Genomic DNA, 16,599 nt, shown 5'->3' on the forward strand with positions numbered 1-16,599 from the left:
CAATCTGAACCAGCCCAGGGCCTGCCCCCCAGGGGCTCCCCCCGCTCTGAGCCAGCATGGGTCCTGCCCCCCGACCTGTGGGGGTCAGTGCCGGGCAGGGGCTGCGAGGGTTTGGGGGGAGGATTGGGAAGCGCTGACCCCCCTCACCGCAGAGCGTGGGCGAGCGCCAGCGCAGAGCCAGCCCGGCCCGGCGGCACAGGGCGGCGTAGGCCTCCAGCGCGTCGCACAGGCACTGGTCGGCGCCGGCCCCGCAGGCGCACAGGTCGTAGACGCAGGCGGCGAAGAAGGGCTCCGGGGGCACCAGGGGGTGGCAGGGCTCGAATGCCCCCGACTTCAGCACCTTGCAGCGGGCGTTGGCCTCCTTGCGGGCACGGTAGCCGGCCTCCTTGCAGGGATCCACATCCTGCCCGTCGGCACACGGCCCGCCTGTGCCGTTCCCGTTCTGCACCTGCCCCAGAGACGACGTCAGCGCCGGCAGGGGGCAGCGCCCCCAGCACCCTCCCAGCCTGGGTCTGGCAGCCGCATGGCTCTCTGGGGGACCCAGCAGAGCCCAGGGGCTGCAGGGAGGGGGCTCAGCAGGGGGCGCTCTCCCCTGGCAGTCAGTGCTGGTTCCAATGCCCCTATGTGGCGCTAGGGGGCGCAGTCCTGCGGGGGTGGGGGGCTCGGGAGGGGGCGCTCTCCCCTGGCAGTCAGTGCTGGCTCCAATGCCCTGGTGTGGCACTGGGGGGCGCTGCAGGGAGCATGGCAAGCGGGGCTGTTAATCCGTGTCCTGGCTGCCTCCTCCCTTCTGCCTCGAATCCGCCCTAGTCGGGGGCGCAGCCCTCACTCCAGAGCACCTGGGGGTCATGACGGGCACCCCAGAGGGATGCTAAGAGCTTCCTCCGCTGGCCCGGTCCTGGCTGGCAATGTGGGGGGGAAAGGGAGCTGGGCTGGGGGGCAATGGGAGGGAAGGAAGCCAGGCTGGGGGGGATTATGGGGGGAAGGGAGCCGGGCTGGGGGGTGTTATGGGGGGAAGGGAACCAAGCCGGGGAGGTCATGGGGGGGCAGGGAGCTGGACTGGGAGGGGTTATGGGGGGAAGGGAGCTGGGCCAGTGGGGGCAATGGGGGGGAAAAGAGCCGGGCTGGGGGGGGTTATAGAGAGAAGGGAGCCGGGCCGGGGGGGGCAATGGGGGGGAAGGGAGCTGGGACAGGGGGCGATGGGGGGTTACGGAGCTGGGCCGGGGGGGTGATAGGGGAAGGGAGCCAGGCAGGGGTGGGGGGACAATGGGGAGTTAGGTAGCAGGGCTGGGGGGGCGATGGGGGGGAAGGGAGCTGGGCTGGGGATGTTATGGGGGGAAGGGATCCAGGCCGGGGGGGCGATAGGGGGGAAGGGAGCCGGGCTGGGGGTTGATGGGGGGAAGGGATCCAGGCCGGGGTAGGGGGGCAATGGGGGGTTAGGAAGCAGGGCTGGGAAGGTTATGGGGGGAAGGGAGCAGGGCCGGGGGGGGATGATGGCGGGGAAGGGAGCCGGGCTGGGGGGTGATGGGGGGAAGGGAGCCAGGCCGCGGGGGGACGATGGCGGGAAAGGGAGCCGGGCTGGGGGGGCAATGGGGGGTTAGAGAGCGTTCCTCCGCAGCATGGGGCAGGGGTCGCTAGCTGGAGGATTCTCTCCTACTTGAAGTCTCCAAACCACAGGATTTGGGGACTTCAACAGCAGAGTCAAGGGAAAGGGTGGGGACGGCTTTGTGGCCTGCAGCATGCCGGAGGTCAGACTAGATGATCATAATGGTCCCTTCTGACCTTGAAGTCTATGAGTCTATGAGAGCCAGGCTGGTGGGGGTTATGGGGGGAAGGGAGCAGGGCTGGGGGGGGCAATGGGGGGGAAGGGAGCCAGGCCGGGGGGACGTTGGGGGGGGAAGAGAGCCGGGCTGGGGGAGGGATTATGGGGGGAAGGGAGCAGGGCCAGGGGGCAATGGGGGGAAGGGAGCCAGGCCAGGGACGTTGGGGGGGGAAAAGAGCCGGGCTGGTGGGGGTTATGGGGGGAAGGGAGCAGGGCTGGGGGGGGCAATGGGGGGAAGGGAGCCAGGTCGGGGGGATGTTGGGGGGGGAAGAGAGCCGGGCTGGGGGAGGGATTATGGGGGGAAGGGAGCAGGGCTGGGGGGGGCAATGGGGGGAAGGGAGCCAGGCCGGGGGGACGTTGGGGGGGAAGAGAGCCAGGCTGGTGGGGGTTATGGGGGGAAGGGAGCAGGGCCGGGGGGCAATGGGGGGAAGGGAGCTGGGCCGTGGGCGGCCGCAGGACCTGTCTCTGCTTCTGGGGTGGCCCCGCCTGGCCCCACTCACCCTCCAGCTGTTGCCGAAGGCGGCCTCGGCGCGGGCCAGCTGCCCCGAGCGCAGGCGGGCGTCGTCCTGCGGGTGGCCGTTGAAGTCGCCGCACAGGCCACACATGTGCCCCTTGTAGGTGCCGGGCACGCTGACCTCCAGTTGCGAGCGCCCGCTCCACAGGACCTGGGGGGAGAGGGGAGATGGGCAGCACCCCGCCATGCGGGGCACAGAGCCCAGCCAGCTGCTGGTCACGTGCCACTTCGCCTGCCAGGCCCAGGGCTGGATCGGGCACTGCCAGGAAGGGTCTGCAATACCCATGTGGCAGTGCCCTCCCGCTGGCGCAGCCTGGATTGGGGGCCCAGCGACGGCACCCCAGCGGGCAGCAGCAGGTAGGGGACCCCCACGCCTGGCCGTTACCTTCACCCCGATGTTGGTGTTGAGCAGGACGGTGTTGGTTTGGCGCTCGACGTAGAGGTGGGGCTCCTTGAGGAAGGGCAGGGTCACCACCTGGCCGTCCACCTGGGAGGGGTGAGCAGGGCCTCAGCGGGCACCACAGGACACCAGGGTCCCACCTGTGCAGCCTGACTCCCTCCTGCCTCTAGGTGACCTCCCTGTAACCGCACCAGGGCCCCGCCCCGCCCAGCACGGGCTCCCGGCGACCTCCCCGTAACTGCACCAGGGCCCCGCCCCGCCCAGCACGGGCTCCCGGCAACCTCCCCGTAACCGCACCAGGGCCCCGCCCCGCCCAGCACGGGCTCCCGGCGACCTCCCCGTAACCGCACCAGGGCCCCGCCCAGCCCAGCACGGGCTCCAGGCGACCTCCCCGTAACCGCACCAGGGCCCCGCCCTGCCCAGCACAGGCTCCAGGCCCGGCTCCACCCCAGGCAGCGGTGGGCAGAGGTTTGGGGTGCAGTGGGTGTCTGGCCTGGCAGCATTGCCCATCTCACCCTGACCAGCCAGTCCTGCATCAGCTGCACCACGACGTCCCCGACTCGCACTGTCACCTCCTTGGTCCAGGCCACGCCCGGGCGACCCCTGTCGTCATTGGTCACGTGGATGCTGCGGGCAGGAGACGGGCCCAGGGTCAGTAGGCCGGGGTGTGAGTGAGGGGGCTTTCCTCGGTCGGCTAGGGTCAGAGCTGGGAACAGAATCCAGGAGTCCAGGCTCCAAACCTCCAACCACTAGACCCCACTCCCCTCCCAGAGCTGGGGATAGGACCCAGGAGTCCTGGCCCCCAGCCCCCTGTTCTAACCACTAGGACCACTCCCCTCCCAGGGCTGGGGATGGAACCCAGGAGCCCTGGCCCCCAGCCCCCTGCTCTAACCCACTAACCCCCACTCCCCAATAAAACCCAGGAGTCCTGGCGCCCAGCCTCCTGCTCTAACCACTAGCCCCCACTCCCCTCCCAGAGCTGGGACAGAACCCAGGAGTCCTGGCCCTGGCCCCCAGCTCTCACCACTAGGCAGCCTTTCCCTTCCCCCCAGGCACCTGGCCCGGGGCTGTTGCCCGGGTCAGCCACGCCCCCTCTCACCTGAAGTCCCCCCCCTGGCAGTCCTGGGCCAGGACGTAGGTGCAGGTGCCCTGGAAGTGCAGCAGCCGCCCGTCGAAGGTGCGGTAGTGCGGGTCGCCGAAGGCCAGGCAGGTGGCGGGGCGGGGCAGGCAGTGAGGGCAGCACATGCCTGGCGTTAGCGCGGGCGTCTCATCCTGGGCGCACAGGGGCCGTTACGGGGATGCGGGTGCCAGCCTCTGCCCCCTCCTGTCCCTGTAATGCCCACGGCTGGCTGCCACTCTCCCATCCCCCTCCCGGCCCCGTGACGCCTGCCGCTGGCTTCCACCCTTCCCACCACCTCCCACCCTGGCTGCCACCCCCCGGCACGGCTATGGGACCCTCACGGGGTAATGGGGTGGGCAATGGGACACCACTCACACCCCAGTGGCCAAGGCAAGTCCTCACTGGGGCCCCTGACGCGCCCCCCATGGGCTGGAGGGGAAGGCCAGCCAAGGAGCTCGACCAGCGGGGAGAGGGAGGGGAGGGTCTAGCCGGGCCCCGGCCTGAGCGCCCCACTCACCGCGGCGCAGGCGGGCGGGGGGCAGCGCTGGCTCCGGCAGTGCACCTCCCCAGAGACGCAGGTGCAGGCGGTGCAGGTGTCCACCTGCCAGTGCTCGCTGGCCTGGTATTGCTGGCCCTGGTAGGAGCAGGAGCCGTCCGGGTCTGGGGGCAGAGCATGGAGCCAGCGTTGTGGGGCCCCCCCAGGTCCAGAAGACAGCGGCCTGGGGGCAGCGCCGGGTCCTGACAAGGTGGCAGCACTGGCATGGCGCAGGCAGGGGCACCAGGTCTGGCCCGCCCAGTGAGGGGCCGGTGTGTGAACGCAGAAGGCAGCGTGGCTGGTGATTCGAGCAGGGCACATCATGGGAGCCAGGACTCCTGGTCCTACTCCCAGCACTGGCCCCTTCCCCTGCTCTGTGCCTCAGTTTCCCCATCTGGGGTGTAGGGCTGACACTGGTCAGCCGCACCACAGAGGCTGTAGGGTGACCAGGCAGCAAGTGTGAAAAATCGGGACGGGGTGGGGGATAATAGGAGCCTATATAAGAAAAAGACCCAAAAATTGGGACTGTCCCTGTAAAATCGGGACATCTGGTCACCCTAAGAGGCTATGACGTTAACCCTGCTCAGACTGGCACCAACACAGCTGAAGGCGCCATCTGTGCACAGCCCCTCTAACCTCTTCCGTGCTGCCCTCCGGGATCTGCCAGCGAGGGGCTGGCACCATACTGGGCACCCCCCCGCCCCTAGGGAGCCTGGCATTGTGGAGTCACTGGCCTGGCACCCCTCCTCTCCTGGGGTGTGGGCCCTGCACCTGGCTAGCCCACCAGTGCCTCCTACCTTGGCACTCGTAGCAGCAGGAGCCGGGCATCTGCACCTTCCGCAGGCCGCCCTGGCACTCCACGGGCTCGCACTCTGCGATGTGGCACTCCACGTGGCCCCGCTGCACGGCAGAGACACCAGAGAGGAGTGGGCACCCGGGCCCTGGGGCAGGGCACCCGGCAGCCCTCTGCCCCTCTCCACCCCGGCCAGGCACTCCCAAGGCGCAGAGGGCACGGTAGCCAGTCTGCAGAGGGCACGCCTGCTGTGGGGGGGGCTGCTCCATCCTTTCCACACTGAGAGCCCTGCCCTCTGCCCCCCAAACACACCCCTTGGCCTCGCAGGCACACAGATGGGCACGCCCCCCACCAGTTCAGTACCCCGCCCCTGCTGGCTGGGAGGGGGCAGCCCAAGCAAGGTGCCACATGGCCTGTCCGGGAATCCCTGCCACAGAGCCAGGACTCCTGGGTTCCCCTCCAGGCCTTGCCGCGGGACCCAGGCGAAGCCCCTCCCTGCTTGGCGCCTAGGGAATCGCTGGCTGGAGGGAGAGGGGTAGGGACACAGATACACCAGGCTGGGGGCGGGAAGGGAGCCCCTAGGGCACAGACGCACGGGGTGGGGGGGAGGGGATGCCCCAGGGCACAGACGCACTGGGCTTGGGTGGGGGTGGGGGGATGCCCTAGGGCACAGACGTACCGGGGGGGGGGGGATGCCCCAGGGCACAGACATACCGGTGGGGGGGGATGCCCCAGGGCACAGACGCGCCGGGTGGGGAGGGGATGCCCCAGGGCACAGACGCACCTGGTGGGGGGGAGGGATGCCCTAGGGCACAGACGTACCGGGTCGGGGGGAGGGGATGCCCCCGGGGCACAGACGTACCGGGTGGGGGGGGAGGGGATGCCTCAGGGCACAGACGCACCGGGTGGGGGGGGGAGGGGATGCCTCAGGGCACAGACACACCGGGTGGGGGGGGATGCCTCAGGGCACAGACATACTGGTGGGGGGGGGATGCCCCAGGGCACAGACGCACCGGGTGGGGAGGGGATGCCCCAGGGCACAGACGCACCGGGTGGGGGGGAGGGATGCCCCAGGGCACAGACGTACTGGGTGGGGGGAGGGGATGCCTCAGGGCACAGACGTACCGAATGGGGGAGGGATGCCCCAGGGCACAGACGCACCGGGTGGGGGGGAGGGATGCCCCAGGGCACAGACGTACCGGGTCGGGGGGGAGGGATGCCCCAGGGCACAGACGCACCGGGTGGGGAGGGGATGCCCCAGGGCACAGACGCACCGGGTGGGGAGGGGATAACCCAGGGCACAGACGTACCGGGTCGGGGGGAGGGGATGCCCCCGGGCACAGACGCACCGGGTGGGGGGGGATGCCCCAGGGCACAGACGCGCCGGGTTGGGGGGGATGCCTCAGGGCACAGACGCGCCGGGTGGGGGGGGATGCCTCAGGGCACAGACGCACCGGGTGGGGGGGGATGCCCTAGGGCACAGACGCGCCGGGTTGGGGGGGATGCCTCAGGGCACAGACGTACTGGGTGGGGGGGGAGGGGATGCCCTAGGGCACAGATGCACTGGGCTTGGGGGGGGGGAGGGGATGCCCTAGGGCACAGACGTACCGGGTGGGAGGGGATGCCTCAGGGCACAGACGCACCGGGTGGGGGGGGATGCCCCAGGGCACAGACGTACCGGGTCGGGGGGAGGGGATGCCTCAGGGCACAGACGCGCCGGGTGCGGGGGGAGGGATGCCCCAGGGCACAGACGTACCGGGTCGGGGGGGAGGGATGCCCCAGGGCACAGACGTACCGGGTCGGGGGGAGGGGATGCCCCAGGGCACAGATGCGCCGGGTGGGGGGGGATGCCCCAGGGCACAGACGCGCCGGGTGGGGGGGAGGGGATGCCCCAGGGCACAGACGTACCGGGTCGGGGGGAGGGGATGCCCTAGGGCACAGACGTACCGGGTGCGGGGGGGATGCCCCAGGGCACAGACGCACCGGGTGGGGGGGAGGGGATGCCCCCGGGCACAGACGCACCGGGTGGGGGGGAGAGGATGCCCCCGGGCACAGACGCACCGGGTCGGGGGGAGGGGATGCCCCAGGGCACAGACGTACCGGGTCGGGGGGAGGGGATGCCCCCGGGCACAGACGCACCGGGTCGGGGGGAGGGGATGCCCCCGGGCACAGACGCACCGGGTGGGGGGGAGGGGATGCCCTAGGGCACAGACGCACCGGGTGGGGGGGGATGCCCCAGGGCACAGACGTACCGGGTGGGGGGGGAGGGGATGCCTCAGGGCACAGACGTACCGGGTGGGGGGGATGCCCCAGGGCACAGACGTACCGGGTGCGGGGGGGATGCCCCCGGGCACAGACGTACTGGGCTGGGGGAGGGGATGCCCCAGGGCACAGACGTACCGGGTGCGGGGGGGATGCCCCCGGGCACAGACGTACTGGGCTGGGGGAGGGGATGCCCCCGGGCACAGACGTACTGGGTGGGGGGGAGGGGATGCCCCCGGGCACAGACGCACCGGGTGGGGGGGAGGGGATGCCCCCGGGCACAGACGCACTGGGCTGGGGTGGGGGCTGCCCCCGGGCACAGACGCACTGGGCTGGGGGAGGGGATGCCCCCGGGCACAGACGCGCCGGGTGGGGGGGGATGCCCCAGGGCACAGACGTACCGGGTGCGGGGGGGATGCCCCCGGGCACAGACGTACTGGGCTGGGGGAGGGGATGCCCCAGGGCACAGACGTACCGGGTGCGGGGGGGATGCCCCCGGGCACAGACGTACTGGGCTGGGGGAGGGGATGCCCCCGGGCACAGACGTACTGGGTGGGGGGGAGGGGATGCCCCCGGGCACAGACGCACCGGGTGGGGGGGAGGGGATGCCCCCGGGCACAGACGCACTGGGCTGGGGTGGGGGCTGCCCCCGGGCACAGACGCACTGGGCTGGTGGAGGGGATGCCCCCGGGCACAGACGCGCCGGGTGGGGGAGGGGATGCCCCCGGGCACAGACGCGCCGGGTGGGGGGGAGGGGATGCCCCCGGGCACAGACGCACTGGGCTGGGGGAGGGGATGCCCCAGGGCACAGACGCACTGGGCTGGGGGAGGGGATGCCCCAGGGCACAGACGCGCCGGGTGGGGGGGAGGGGATGCCCCCGGGCACAGACGCACCGGGTGGGGGGAGGGGATGCCCCCGGGCACAGACGCACCGGGTGGGGGAGGGGATGCCCCCGGGCACAGACGCACTGGGTGGGGGGGGGGAGGGGATGCCCTAGGGCACAGACGCACTGGGTCGGGGGGAGGGGATGCCCCCGGGCACAGACGTACCGGGTCGGGGGGAGGGGATGCCCCAGGGCACAGACGTACCGGGTCGGGGGGGAGGGATGCCCCAGGGCACAGACGTACTGGGCTGGGGGAGGGGATGCCCCAGGGCACAGACGTACCGGGTGCGGGGGGGATGCCCCCGGGCACAGACGTACTGGGCTGGGGGAGGGGATGCCCCCGGGCACAGACGTACTGGGTGGGGGGGAGGGGATGCCCCCGGGCACAGACGCACTGGGTGGGGGGGAGGGGATGCCCCCGGGCACAGACGCACTGGGCTGGGGTGGGGGCTGCCCCCGGGCACAGACGCACTGGGCTGGGGGAGGGGATGCCCCCGGGCACAGACGCGCCGGGTGGGGGAGGGGATGCCCCCGGGCACAGACGCGCCGGGTGGGGGGGAGGGGATGCCCCCGGGCACAGACGCACTGGGCTGGGGGAGGGGATGCCCCAGGGCACAGACGCACTGGGCTGGGGGAGGGGATGCCCCAGGGCACAGACGCGCCGGGTGGGGGGGAGGGGATGCCCCCGGGCACAGACGCACCGGGTGGGGGGGAGGGGATGCCCCAGGGCACAGACGCACCGGGTGGGGGGGAGGGGATGCCCCCGGGCACAGACGCACCGGGTGGGGGGGAGGGGATGCCCCCGGGCATAGACGCACCGGGTGGGGGAGGGGATGCCCCCGGGCACAGACGCACTGGGTGGGGGGGGGAGGGGATGCCCTAGGGCACAGACACACTGGGTCGGGGGGAGGGGATGCCCCCGGGCACAGACGCGCCGGGTGGGGGGGAGGGGATGCCCCCGGGCACAGACGCACCGGGTCGGGGGGAGGGGATGCCCCAGGGCACAGACGCACCGGGTGGGGGGGAGGGGATGCCCCCGGGCACAGACGCACCGGGTGGGGGGGAGGGGATGCCCCCGGGCACAGACGCACCGGGTGGGGGAGGGGATGCCCCCGGGCACAGACGCACCGGGTGGGGGGGAGGGGATGCCCCCGGGCACAGACGCACCGGGCTGGGGGAGGGGATGCCCCAGGGCACAGACGCACCGGGTGGGGGGGAGGGGATGCCCCCGGGCACAGACGCACCGGGTGGGGTGGGGGCTGCCCCCGCTGGGCCATGCTGTCTTACATTACAGGTGCAGCTGACGCAGTCGCCCTCGCTGTCCGTCCAGCTCTCACCGTCCGACACCCGGCGCCCTCCAGTCTCTACCACGCACTCTGCAAGGGGGGGAGAGGGGTCAGCCGCTGCCCCCAGACCCACGGGGACGGGCACTGGGAACTGCGTGGGCAGTCGCCCAATGACAGAGCAGGACGGTTCCCGGGGGGGTCACATGATGGGATGGGGGCGGGATTCTCACACAGTCAGTCCTGTGCTGACTGGTACATAGCCATCACTAGGCTTCAGAGTTATCAGCCCTGGGCTGGGCGGGGCTCAGAGCTAGTGCTGCGCTGTCTGTCTGCAGGGACAGGTGCCTGGACAGACAGACCTGGGGGAGGCTAACCCAGCGTCACTGCCTCGGGGTCTCCCTTGCCCGCTTGGCTTCTGCTGTCCCGTTAGGGGTAGCTGCCTTGTGGCCAGCTCCAGGCACCCCAGCCACAGGGCTCCGTGCCCAGCTGGGAAGGGGGGGAGTTGATGCCTGGAACGCAGGGATCCCCAGATCCCAGCCCCCCACTTCTTGCTGCCATGCCGCTCCCCCTCCCCCCCCACAACGAAATGTGCACCGAGGTGCCCATCGGCAAGGCCTCTGGGCGGGAGCGGGCGCTGGCCATACGTCACCGTCGCAGACGGGGCAGCAGGTGCCCTGGGGGGTGAACTGCTCGGCAAGGGGGCAGCTGAGCTGCGGACAGCCCTGGCGCACACACACCCACGTGAGATCCTGCAATGAGAAGAGCGGGGGCCGGGATTCAGCCATGGCACAAGTGCCAACCCGTGACGGGGCCGCGGCATGGACACACACACACGCACACACACACACACACACGGGATGGGGCCACGGCACCCCCTGCACACACACACACGGGACGGGGCCGCGGCATGGGCACACACACCCTGGACGGGGCCACAACACACACACACACACACACACACACACACCCGGGACGGGGACGGGGCACCCCCTGCACACACACACACACACACACACACACGTGACAGGGACGGGGCACCCCCTGCACACACACACATGCATGGGATGGGGCCACGGCACCCCCTGCACACACACACACACACACACACACACACACGGAACAGGGACGGGGCACCCCCTGCACACACACACACGCATGGGACGGGGCCACGGCACCCCCTGCACACACACACACACACACACGCATGGGACGGGGCCACGGCACCCCCTGCACACACACACACACGCATGGGATGGGGCCACGGCACCCCCTGCACACACACACACACACACACACACGGAACGGGGACGGGGCACCCCCTGCACGCACACACACACACACACACACACACACACACACGCATGGGACGGGGCCACGGCACCCCCTGCACACACACACACACACACACACGCATGGGACGGGGCCACGGCACCCCCTGCACACACACACACAGAAGTGCAGAAGTGGCTGCACGGAGAGCCCAGTGGAGCAATCTTGAGACGTGAAGGGCTGAGGGCAGGCGCCGGCCTGGGGGTCTGATCACACAGCAGGGCCACGCTCAGCTGAGCCAGGCGCCAAGGCAGCCGTGCCCGGCAGAGGGACAGAGCCGCCCCCGGGCCACGTACCTTGCACTGGCAGGTGTAACAGGGGTCGTCGGCCACCTGGAGCTCGTTCCCGGCCAGCTCGGCAGTGCAGTTACTCAAGGCCTCTGCAAGCCACAAAGGCAGTTGAGTGAGGGACCGGGCGAGGGGCTGGGGCACCAGAGCCAGCCCCACCCTGCCCTGCCCTGCTGGAGGGAGCCAGGGCCAGACACCGGTGTGACGGGAAACAGCCCAGCCCAGCCTCACCCAGCAGGGGGTGCTGTGGGGAGGGGCTCTGGCCGTGGGCGGAGCTCCTGGTGACTCCAGCCCCGGTTTGGCCCAACAGGGGGCGCTGTGGGGAGCACTGTGGGGGCACTGGCTGTGGGGGCACTCCCAGTGACCTCAGCCCCGGCCTCGCCCAGCAGGGGGCGCTGTGGGGAGCACCGTGGGGGCACTGGCTGTGGGGGCACTCCCAGTGATTTCAGCCCCGGCCTCGCTCAGCAGGGGGCGCTGTGGGGAGCGGGGTAGGAGCGCTGGCTGTGGGGGCACTCCTGATGCCTGCAGCCTGGCCTAGCCCAGCAGGGGGGCTGTGGGGAGCACAGTGGGGGCACTGGCTGTGGGGGGAGTTCCTGGAGACTCCAGCCCGGCCTCGCCCAGCAGGGGGCGCTGTGGGGAGCGGGGTAGGAGCGCTGGCTGTGGGGGCACTCCTGATGCCTGCAGCCTGGCCTAGCCCAGCAGGGGGGCTGTGGGGAGCACCGTGGGGGCACTGGCTGTGGGGGCACTCCTGATGCCTGCAGCCTGGCCTAGCCCAGTAGGGGGGCTGTGGGGAGCACAGTGGGGGCACTGGCTGTGGGCCTCGCCCAGCAGGGGGCGCTGTGGGGAGCATCGTGGGGGCACTGGCTGTGGGGGCACTCCCAGTGATTTCAGCCCCGGCCTCGCTCAGCAGGGGGCGCTGTGGGGAGCGGGGGTAGGAGCGCTGGCTGTGGGGGCACTCCTGATGCCTGCAGCCTGGCCTAGCCCAGCAGGGGGGCTGTGGGGAGCGGGGTAGGAGCGCTGGCTGTGGGGGCACTCCTGATGCCTGCAGCCTGGCCTAGCCCAGCAGGGGGGCTGTGGGGAGCACCGTGGGGGCACTGGCTGTGGGGGGAGTTCCTGGAGACTCCAGCCCGGCCTCGCCCAGCAGGGGGGCTGTGGGGAGCACAGTGGGGGCACTGGCTGTGGAGGCACTCCTGATGCCTGCAGCCTGGCCTAGCCCAGCAGGGGGGCTGTGGGGAGCACCGTGGGGGCACTGGCTGTGGGGGCACTCCTGATGCCTGCAGCCTGGCCTAGCCCAGTAGGGGGGCTGTGGGGAGCACAGTGGGGGCACTGGCTGTGGGGGGAGTTCCTGGAGACTCCAGCCCGGCCTCGCCCAGCAGGGGGCGCTGTGGGGAGCGGGGTAGGAGCGCTGGCTGTGGGGGCACTCCTGATGCCTGCAGCCTGGCCTAGCCCAGCAGGGGGGCTGTGGGGAGCGGGGGTAGGAGCGCTGGCTGTGGGGGCACTCCTGATGCCTGCAGCCTGGCCTAGCCCAGCAGGGGGCGCTGTGGGGAGCACCGTGGGGCACTGGCCGTGGGCCTCGCCCAGCAGGGGGCGCTGTGGGGAGCACCGTGGGGGCACTGGCTGTGGGGGCACTCCCAGTGATTTCAGCCCCGGCCTCGCTCAGCAGGGGGCGCTGTGGGGAGCGGGGTAGGAGCGCTGGCTGTGGGGGCACTCCTGATGCCTGCAGCCTGGCCTAGCCCAGCAGGGGGGCTGTGGGGAGCACCGTGGGGGCACTGGCTGTGGGGGCACTCCTGATGCCTGCAGCCTGGCCTAGCCCAGTAGGGGGGCTGTGGGGAGCACAGTGGGGGCACTGGCTGTGGGGGCACTCCTGATGCCTGCAGCCTGGCCTAGCCCAGTAGGGGGGCTGTGGGGAGCACAGTGGGGGGCACTGGCTGTGGGCCTCGCCCAGCAGGGGGCGCTGTGGGGAGCATCGTGGGGGCACTGGCTGTGGGGGCACTCCCAGTGATTTCAGCCCCGGCCTCGCTCAGCAGGGGGCGCTGTGGGGAGCGGGGTAGGAGCGCTGGCTGTGGGGGCACTCCTGATGCCTGCAGCCTGGCCTAGCCCAGCAGGGGGGCTGTGGGGAGCACAGTGGGGGCACTGGCTGTGGGGGGAGTTCCTGGAGACTCCAGCCCGGCCTCGCCCAGCAGGGGGGCTGTGGGGAGCACAGTGGGGGCACTGGCTGTGGAGGCACTCCTGATGCCTGCAGCCTGGCCTAGCCCAGCAGGGGGGCTGTGGGGAGCACCATGGGGGCACTGGCTGTGGGGGCACTCCTGATGCCTGCAGCCTGGCCTAGCCCAGTAGGGGGGCTGTGGGGAGCACAGTGGGGGCACTGGCTGTGGGGGGAGTTCCTGGAGACTCCAGCCCGGCCTCGCCCAGCAGGGGGCGCTGTGGGGAGCGGGGTAGGAGCGCTGGCTGTGGGGGCACTCCTGATGCCTGCAGCCTGGCCTAGCCCAGCAGGGGGGGCTGTGGGGAGCGGGGTAGGAGCGCTGGCTGTGGGGGCACTCCTGATGCCTGCAGCCTGGCCTAGCCCAGCAGGGGGCGCTGTGGGGAGCACCGTGGGGCACTGGCCATGGGCCTCGCCCAGCAGGGGGCGCTGTGGGGAGCACCGTGGGGGCACTGGCTGTGGGGGCACTCCCAGTGATTTCAGCCCCGGCCTCGCTCAGCAGGGGGCGCTGTGGGGAGCGGGGTAGGAGCGCTGGCTGTGGGGGCACTCCTGATGCCTGCAGCCTGGCCTAGCCCAGCAGGGGGGCTGTGGGGAGCACCGTGGGGGCACTGGCTGTGGGGGCACTCCTGATGCCTGCAGCCTGGCCTAGCCCAGTAGGGGGGCTGTGGGGAGCACAGTGGGGGCACTGGCTGTGGGGGGAGTTCCTGGAGACTCCAGCCCGGCCTCGCCCAGCAGGGGGCGCTGTGGGGAGCGGGGTAGGAGCGCTGGCTGTGGGGGCACTCCTGATGCCTGCAGCCTGGCCTAGCCCAGCAGGGGGGCTGTGGGGAGCGGGGTAGGAGCGCTGGCTGTGGGGGCACTCCTGATGCCTGCAGCCCGGCCTCGCCCAGCAGGGGGGCTGTGGGGAGCACAGTGGGGGCACTGACTGTGGGGGGAGTTCCTGGAGACTCCAGCCCGGCCTCGCCCAGCAGGGGGGCTGTGGGGAGCACAGTGGGGGCACTGGCTGTGGGGGGAGTTCCTGGAGACTCCAGCCCGGCCTCGCCCAGCAGGGGGGCTGTGGGGAGCACAGTGGGGGCACTGGCTGTGGGGGCACTCCTGATGTCTGCAGCCTGGCCTAGCCCAGCAGGGGGCGCTGTGGGGAGCACAGTGGGGGCACTGGCTGTGGGGGGAGTTCCTGGAGACTCCAGCCCGGCCTCGCCCAGCAGGGGGCGCTGTGGGGTGCGGGGGGTAGGCACGGGGCGTTCCAGAGCAATGCCCGCCCTGTGCCATGCCCTGGCTGAGCAGCCCTGGCGCGTGCCCGCAGGGTACTCACGGGCACAGGTGGGGCAGCAGTGGTGCGGCCCGGGCGGCTGGATCTGGCTCCTGGGGCAGCCCACCAGGCTGGGGCACTGTCTGTGGTAGCAGCGTACGTGCAGCCCCCCGGCCGCCAGCAGCTGGAACGAAAGGCAGAGGTCAGGCTGGTTACTGTCCTGCCCCCCACCACCCCCAGCACAGACCCTGCCAGCCCAGTCGGAATAACCCCCCCAAAAGCCTCCAGACGGGAGAGCAGCCCCCCAAAGCCGCGGCACCCCCAGGGCGAGTGTACAGTGTGGGAGGCCTGGGGGAGCCCCAGCCTGGGAGGAGGGGACAGAACAGTTTGCCCCCTGCTCCCTTACCTCACAGGTGCAGATCTCGCAGGGGTCCAGCGACGGCTGGAAGCTCTCCCCGGGGCTGTATGGCCGGCCCTCGAACACGCAGTCTGGGGAGAGAACCCGCTCAGCGCAGTGGGGGGAGTCCCCATTCCTCTCCCACAGCCGGGGACAGAACCCAGGAGTCCTGGCTCCCAGCCCTGCCCCACTCTAACCACTAAATCCCACTCCCCTCCCAGAGCTGGGGACAGAACCCAGGAGTCCTGGCTCCCAGCCCTGCCCCACTCTAACCACTAAATCCCACTCCCCTCCCAGAGCCAGGGACAGAACCCAGGAGTCCTGGCTCCCAGCCCTGCCCCACTAACCACCAGACCCCATCCTCTCCCAGAGCCAGGGACAGAACCCAGGAGTCCTGGCTCCCAGATCAGCCACTAGTCAAAGAAACAGTAAATGTGGAATCACTGTTGATAACACCTGCGGCTGGGGGGCGGGGAGGTTAATAATGCTGAGGAGGGGCCATACCATGGTGCCATCTGCCTCGCCTGGCCCATTCAAACAAAATGGGTCAATGCAGCCAAATGCAAAGTTCCCCGTGCAGGACCGAGGGGCGCAGGCCGCACAGAGCGGGGCCTGTACCCCGCAGAGCGGAGACGCTGGGCGGGATCCAGGGCTCACGTCGATAAGCAATTCCACACGCCCAGCGGCAGGCTGTGATTCTCGGGCGCACACACAGGGCCACCGGGCATGAGGACGTCCCTGGGGCACGAACGTGTGCACAGCCGGACACTCCCAGCAGAGCTCCGCCCCCTGGGGCCTGTCTGGGAGGCTGTGACGTTATTGATATAATCTGGGACCATATAGATCATTGTTGCAAACAAGGTCCTGTAGTGGCACCCAAATCTTGTATAAAGGGGGTCAAATGGGGTGTCTAAGACCAGGTTATGGTTTACTGGTTATGATTATGTTGTCTATATGTGTGTATCACTTTCGTAGTTGAAGTTATGAATATTGGCTCTATACTGTCTGTATGGCAAATTTATGCTATGCTTCTGGGTGACATCCCAGACAAACGGGTGTTAGCTCTGCCTAGCCTGCTTGCTGGCCCATTAAGGACCATCAGCTATACAATGGACCCATTGAGAGAAGGCAAATATGCTTTCAGACTCAGCAAAGTTTGCAGGGACTGGCCCATGTGACTCCAGACTCCATTTTGCTGTAATTTTCCACAGTAAGAACAAAGATGTTCTTACACCTGGAAAAGACTATATAAGGCTGATGCCTCATCTCCATCTTGTCTTCAATCCTGTTTCTTACCTCTGGAGGGACTTTGCTACAAACTGAAGTTCTGAACAAAGGACTGAGGACCCATCCCAGCTGGGGATGTATTCCAGAGACTTGATTTGAACCTGCAGTTTATTCCATCGCTGCTGCAAGCCTGAACCAAGAACTTTGCCATTACTGTATGGAATTGATTCCATTTAACCAATTCTAACTCTCATCTCTATCTTTTTCCTTTTATGAATAAACCTTTAGATTTTAGATTCT

The 16,599-nt window shown here is 69.8% G+C and overlaps 1 protein-coding gene across 7 annotated transcripts in view; it reads right to left on the reverse strand.

Moving 5' to 3' along the window:
* KCP (kielin cysteine rich BMP regulator) overlaps positions 1 to 16,599 on the reverse strand; it is a 57,194-nt gene that overhangs the window by 2,117 nt on the left and 38,478 nt on the right. For 6 of the 7 annotated variants that reach the window (XM_054012011.1, XM_054012164.1, XM_054012251.1 and 3 more), the window contains 12 exons: positions 15,082 to 15,164; positions 14,739 to 14,859; positions 11,239 to 11,321; positions 10,263 to 10,362; positions 9,615 to 9,703; positions 5,186 to 5,288; positions 4,371 to 4,513; positions 3,833 to 4,005; positions 3,249 to 3,360; positions 2,719 to 2,820; positions 2,320 to 2,484; positions 148 to 448 (listed from right to left, as the gene is read on the reverse strand). In XM_054012011.1, coding sequence (XP_053867986.1) covers positions 148 to 448; positions 2,320 to 2,484; positions 2,719 to 2,820; positions 3,249 to 3,360; positions 3,833 to 4,005; positions 4,371 to 4,513; positions 5,186 to 5,288; positions 9,615 to 9,703; positions 10,263 to 10,362; positions 11,239 to 11,321; positions 14,739 to 14,859; positions 15,082 to 15,164 — 1,575 coding nt within the window. Of the gene's footprint in view, positions 1 to 147; positions 449 to 2,319; positions 2,485 to 2,718; positions 2,821 to 3,248; positions 3,361 to 3,832; positions 4,006 to 4,370; positions 4,514 to 5,185; positions 5,289 to 9,614; positions 9,704 to 10,262; positions 10,363 to 11,238; positions 11,322 to 14,738; positions 14,860 to 15,081; positions 15,165 to 16,599 lie in introns of those variants that run through there. The other variant, XM_054012333.1, reaches the window with a different exon arrangement.

The sequence above is a fragment of the Malaclemys terrapin genome, chromosome 1, assembly GCF_027887155.1.
Source record: "Malaclemys terrapin pileata isolate rMalTer1 chromosome 1, rMalTer1.hap1, whole genome shotgun sequence".
NCBI classification, from domain to species: domain Eukaryota; kingdom Metazoa; phylum Chordata; order Testudines; family Emydidae; genus Malaclemys; species Malaclemys terrapin.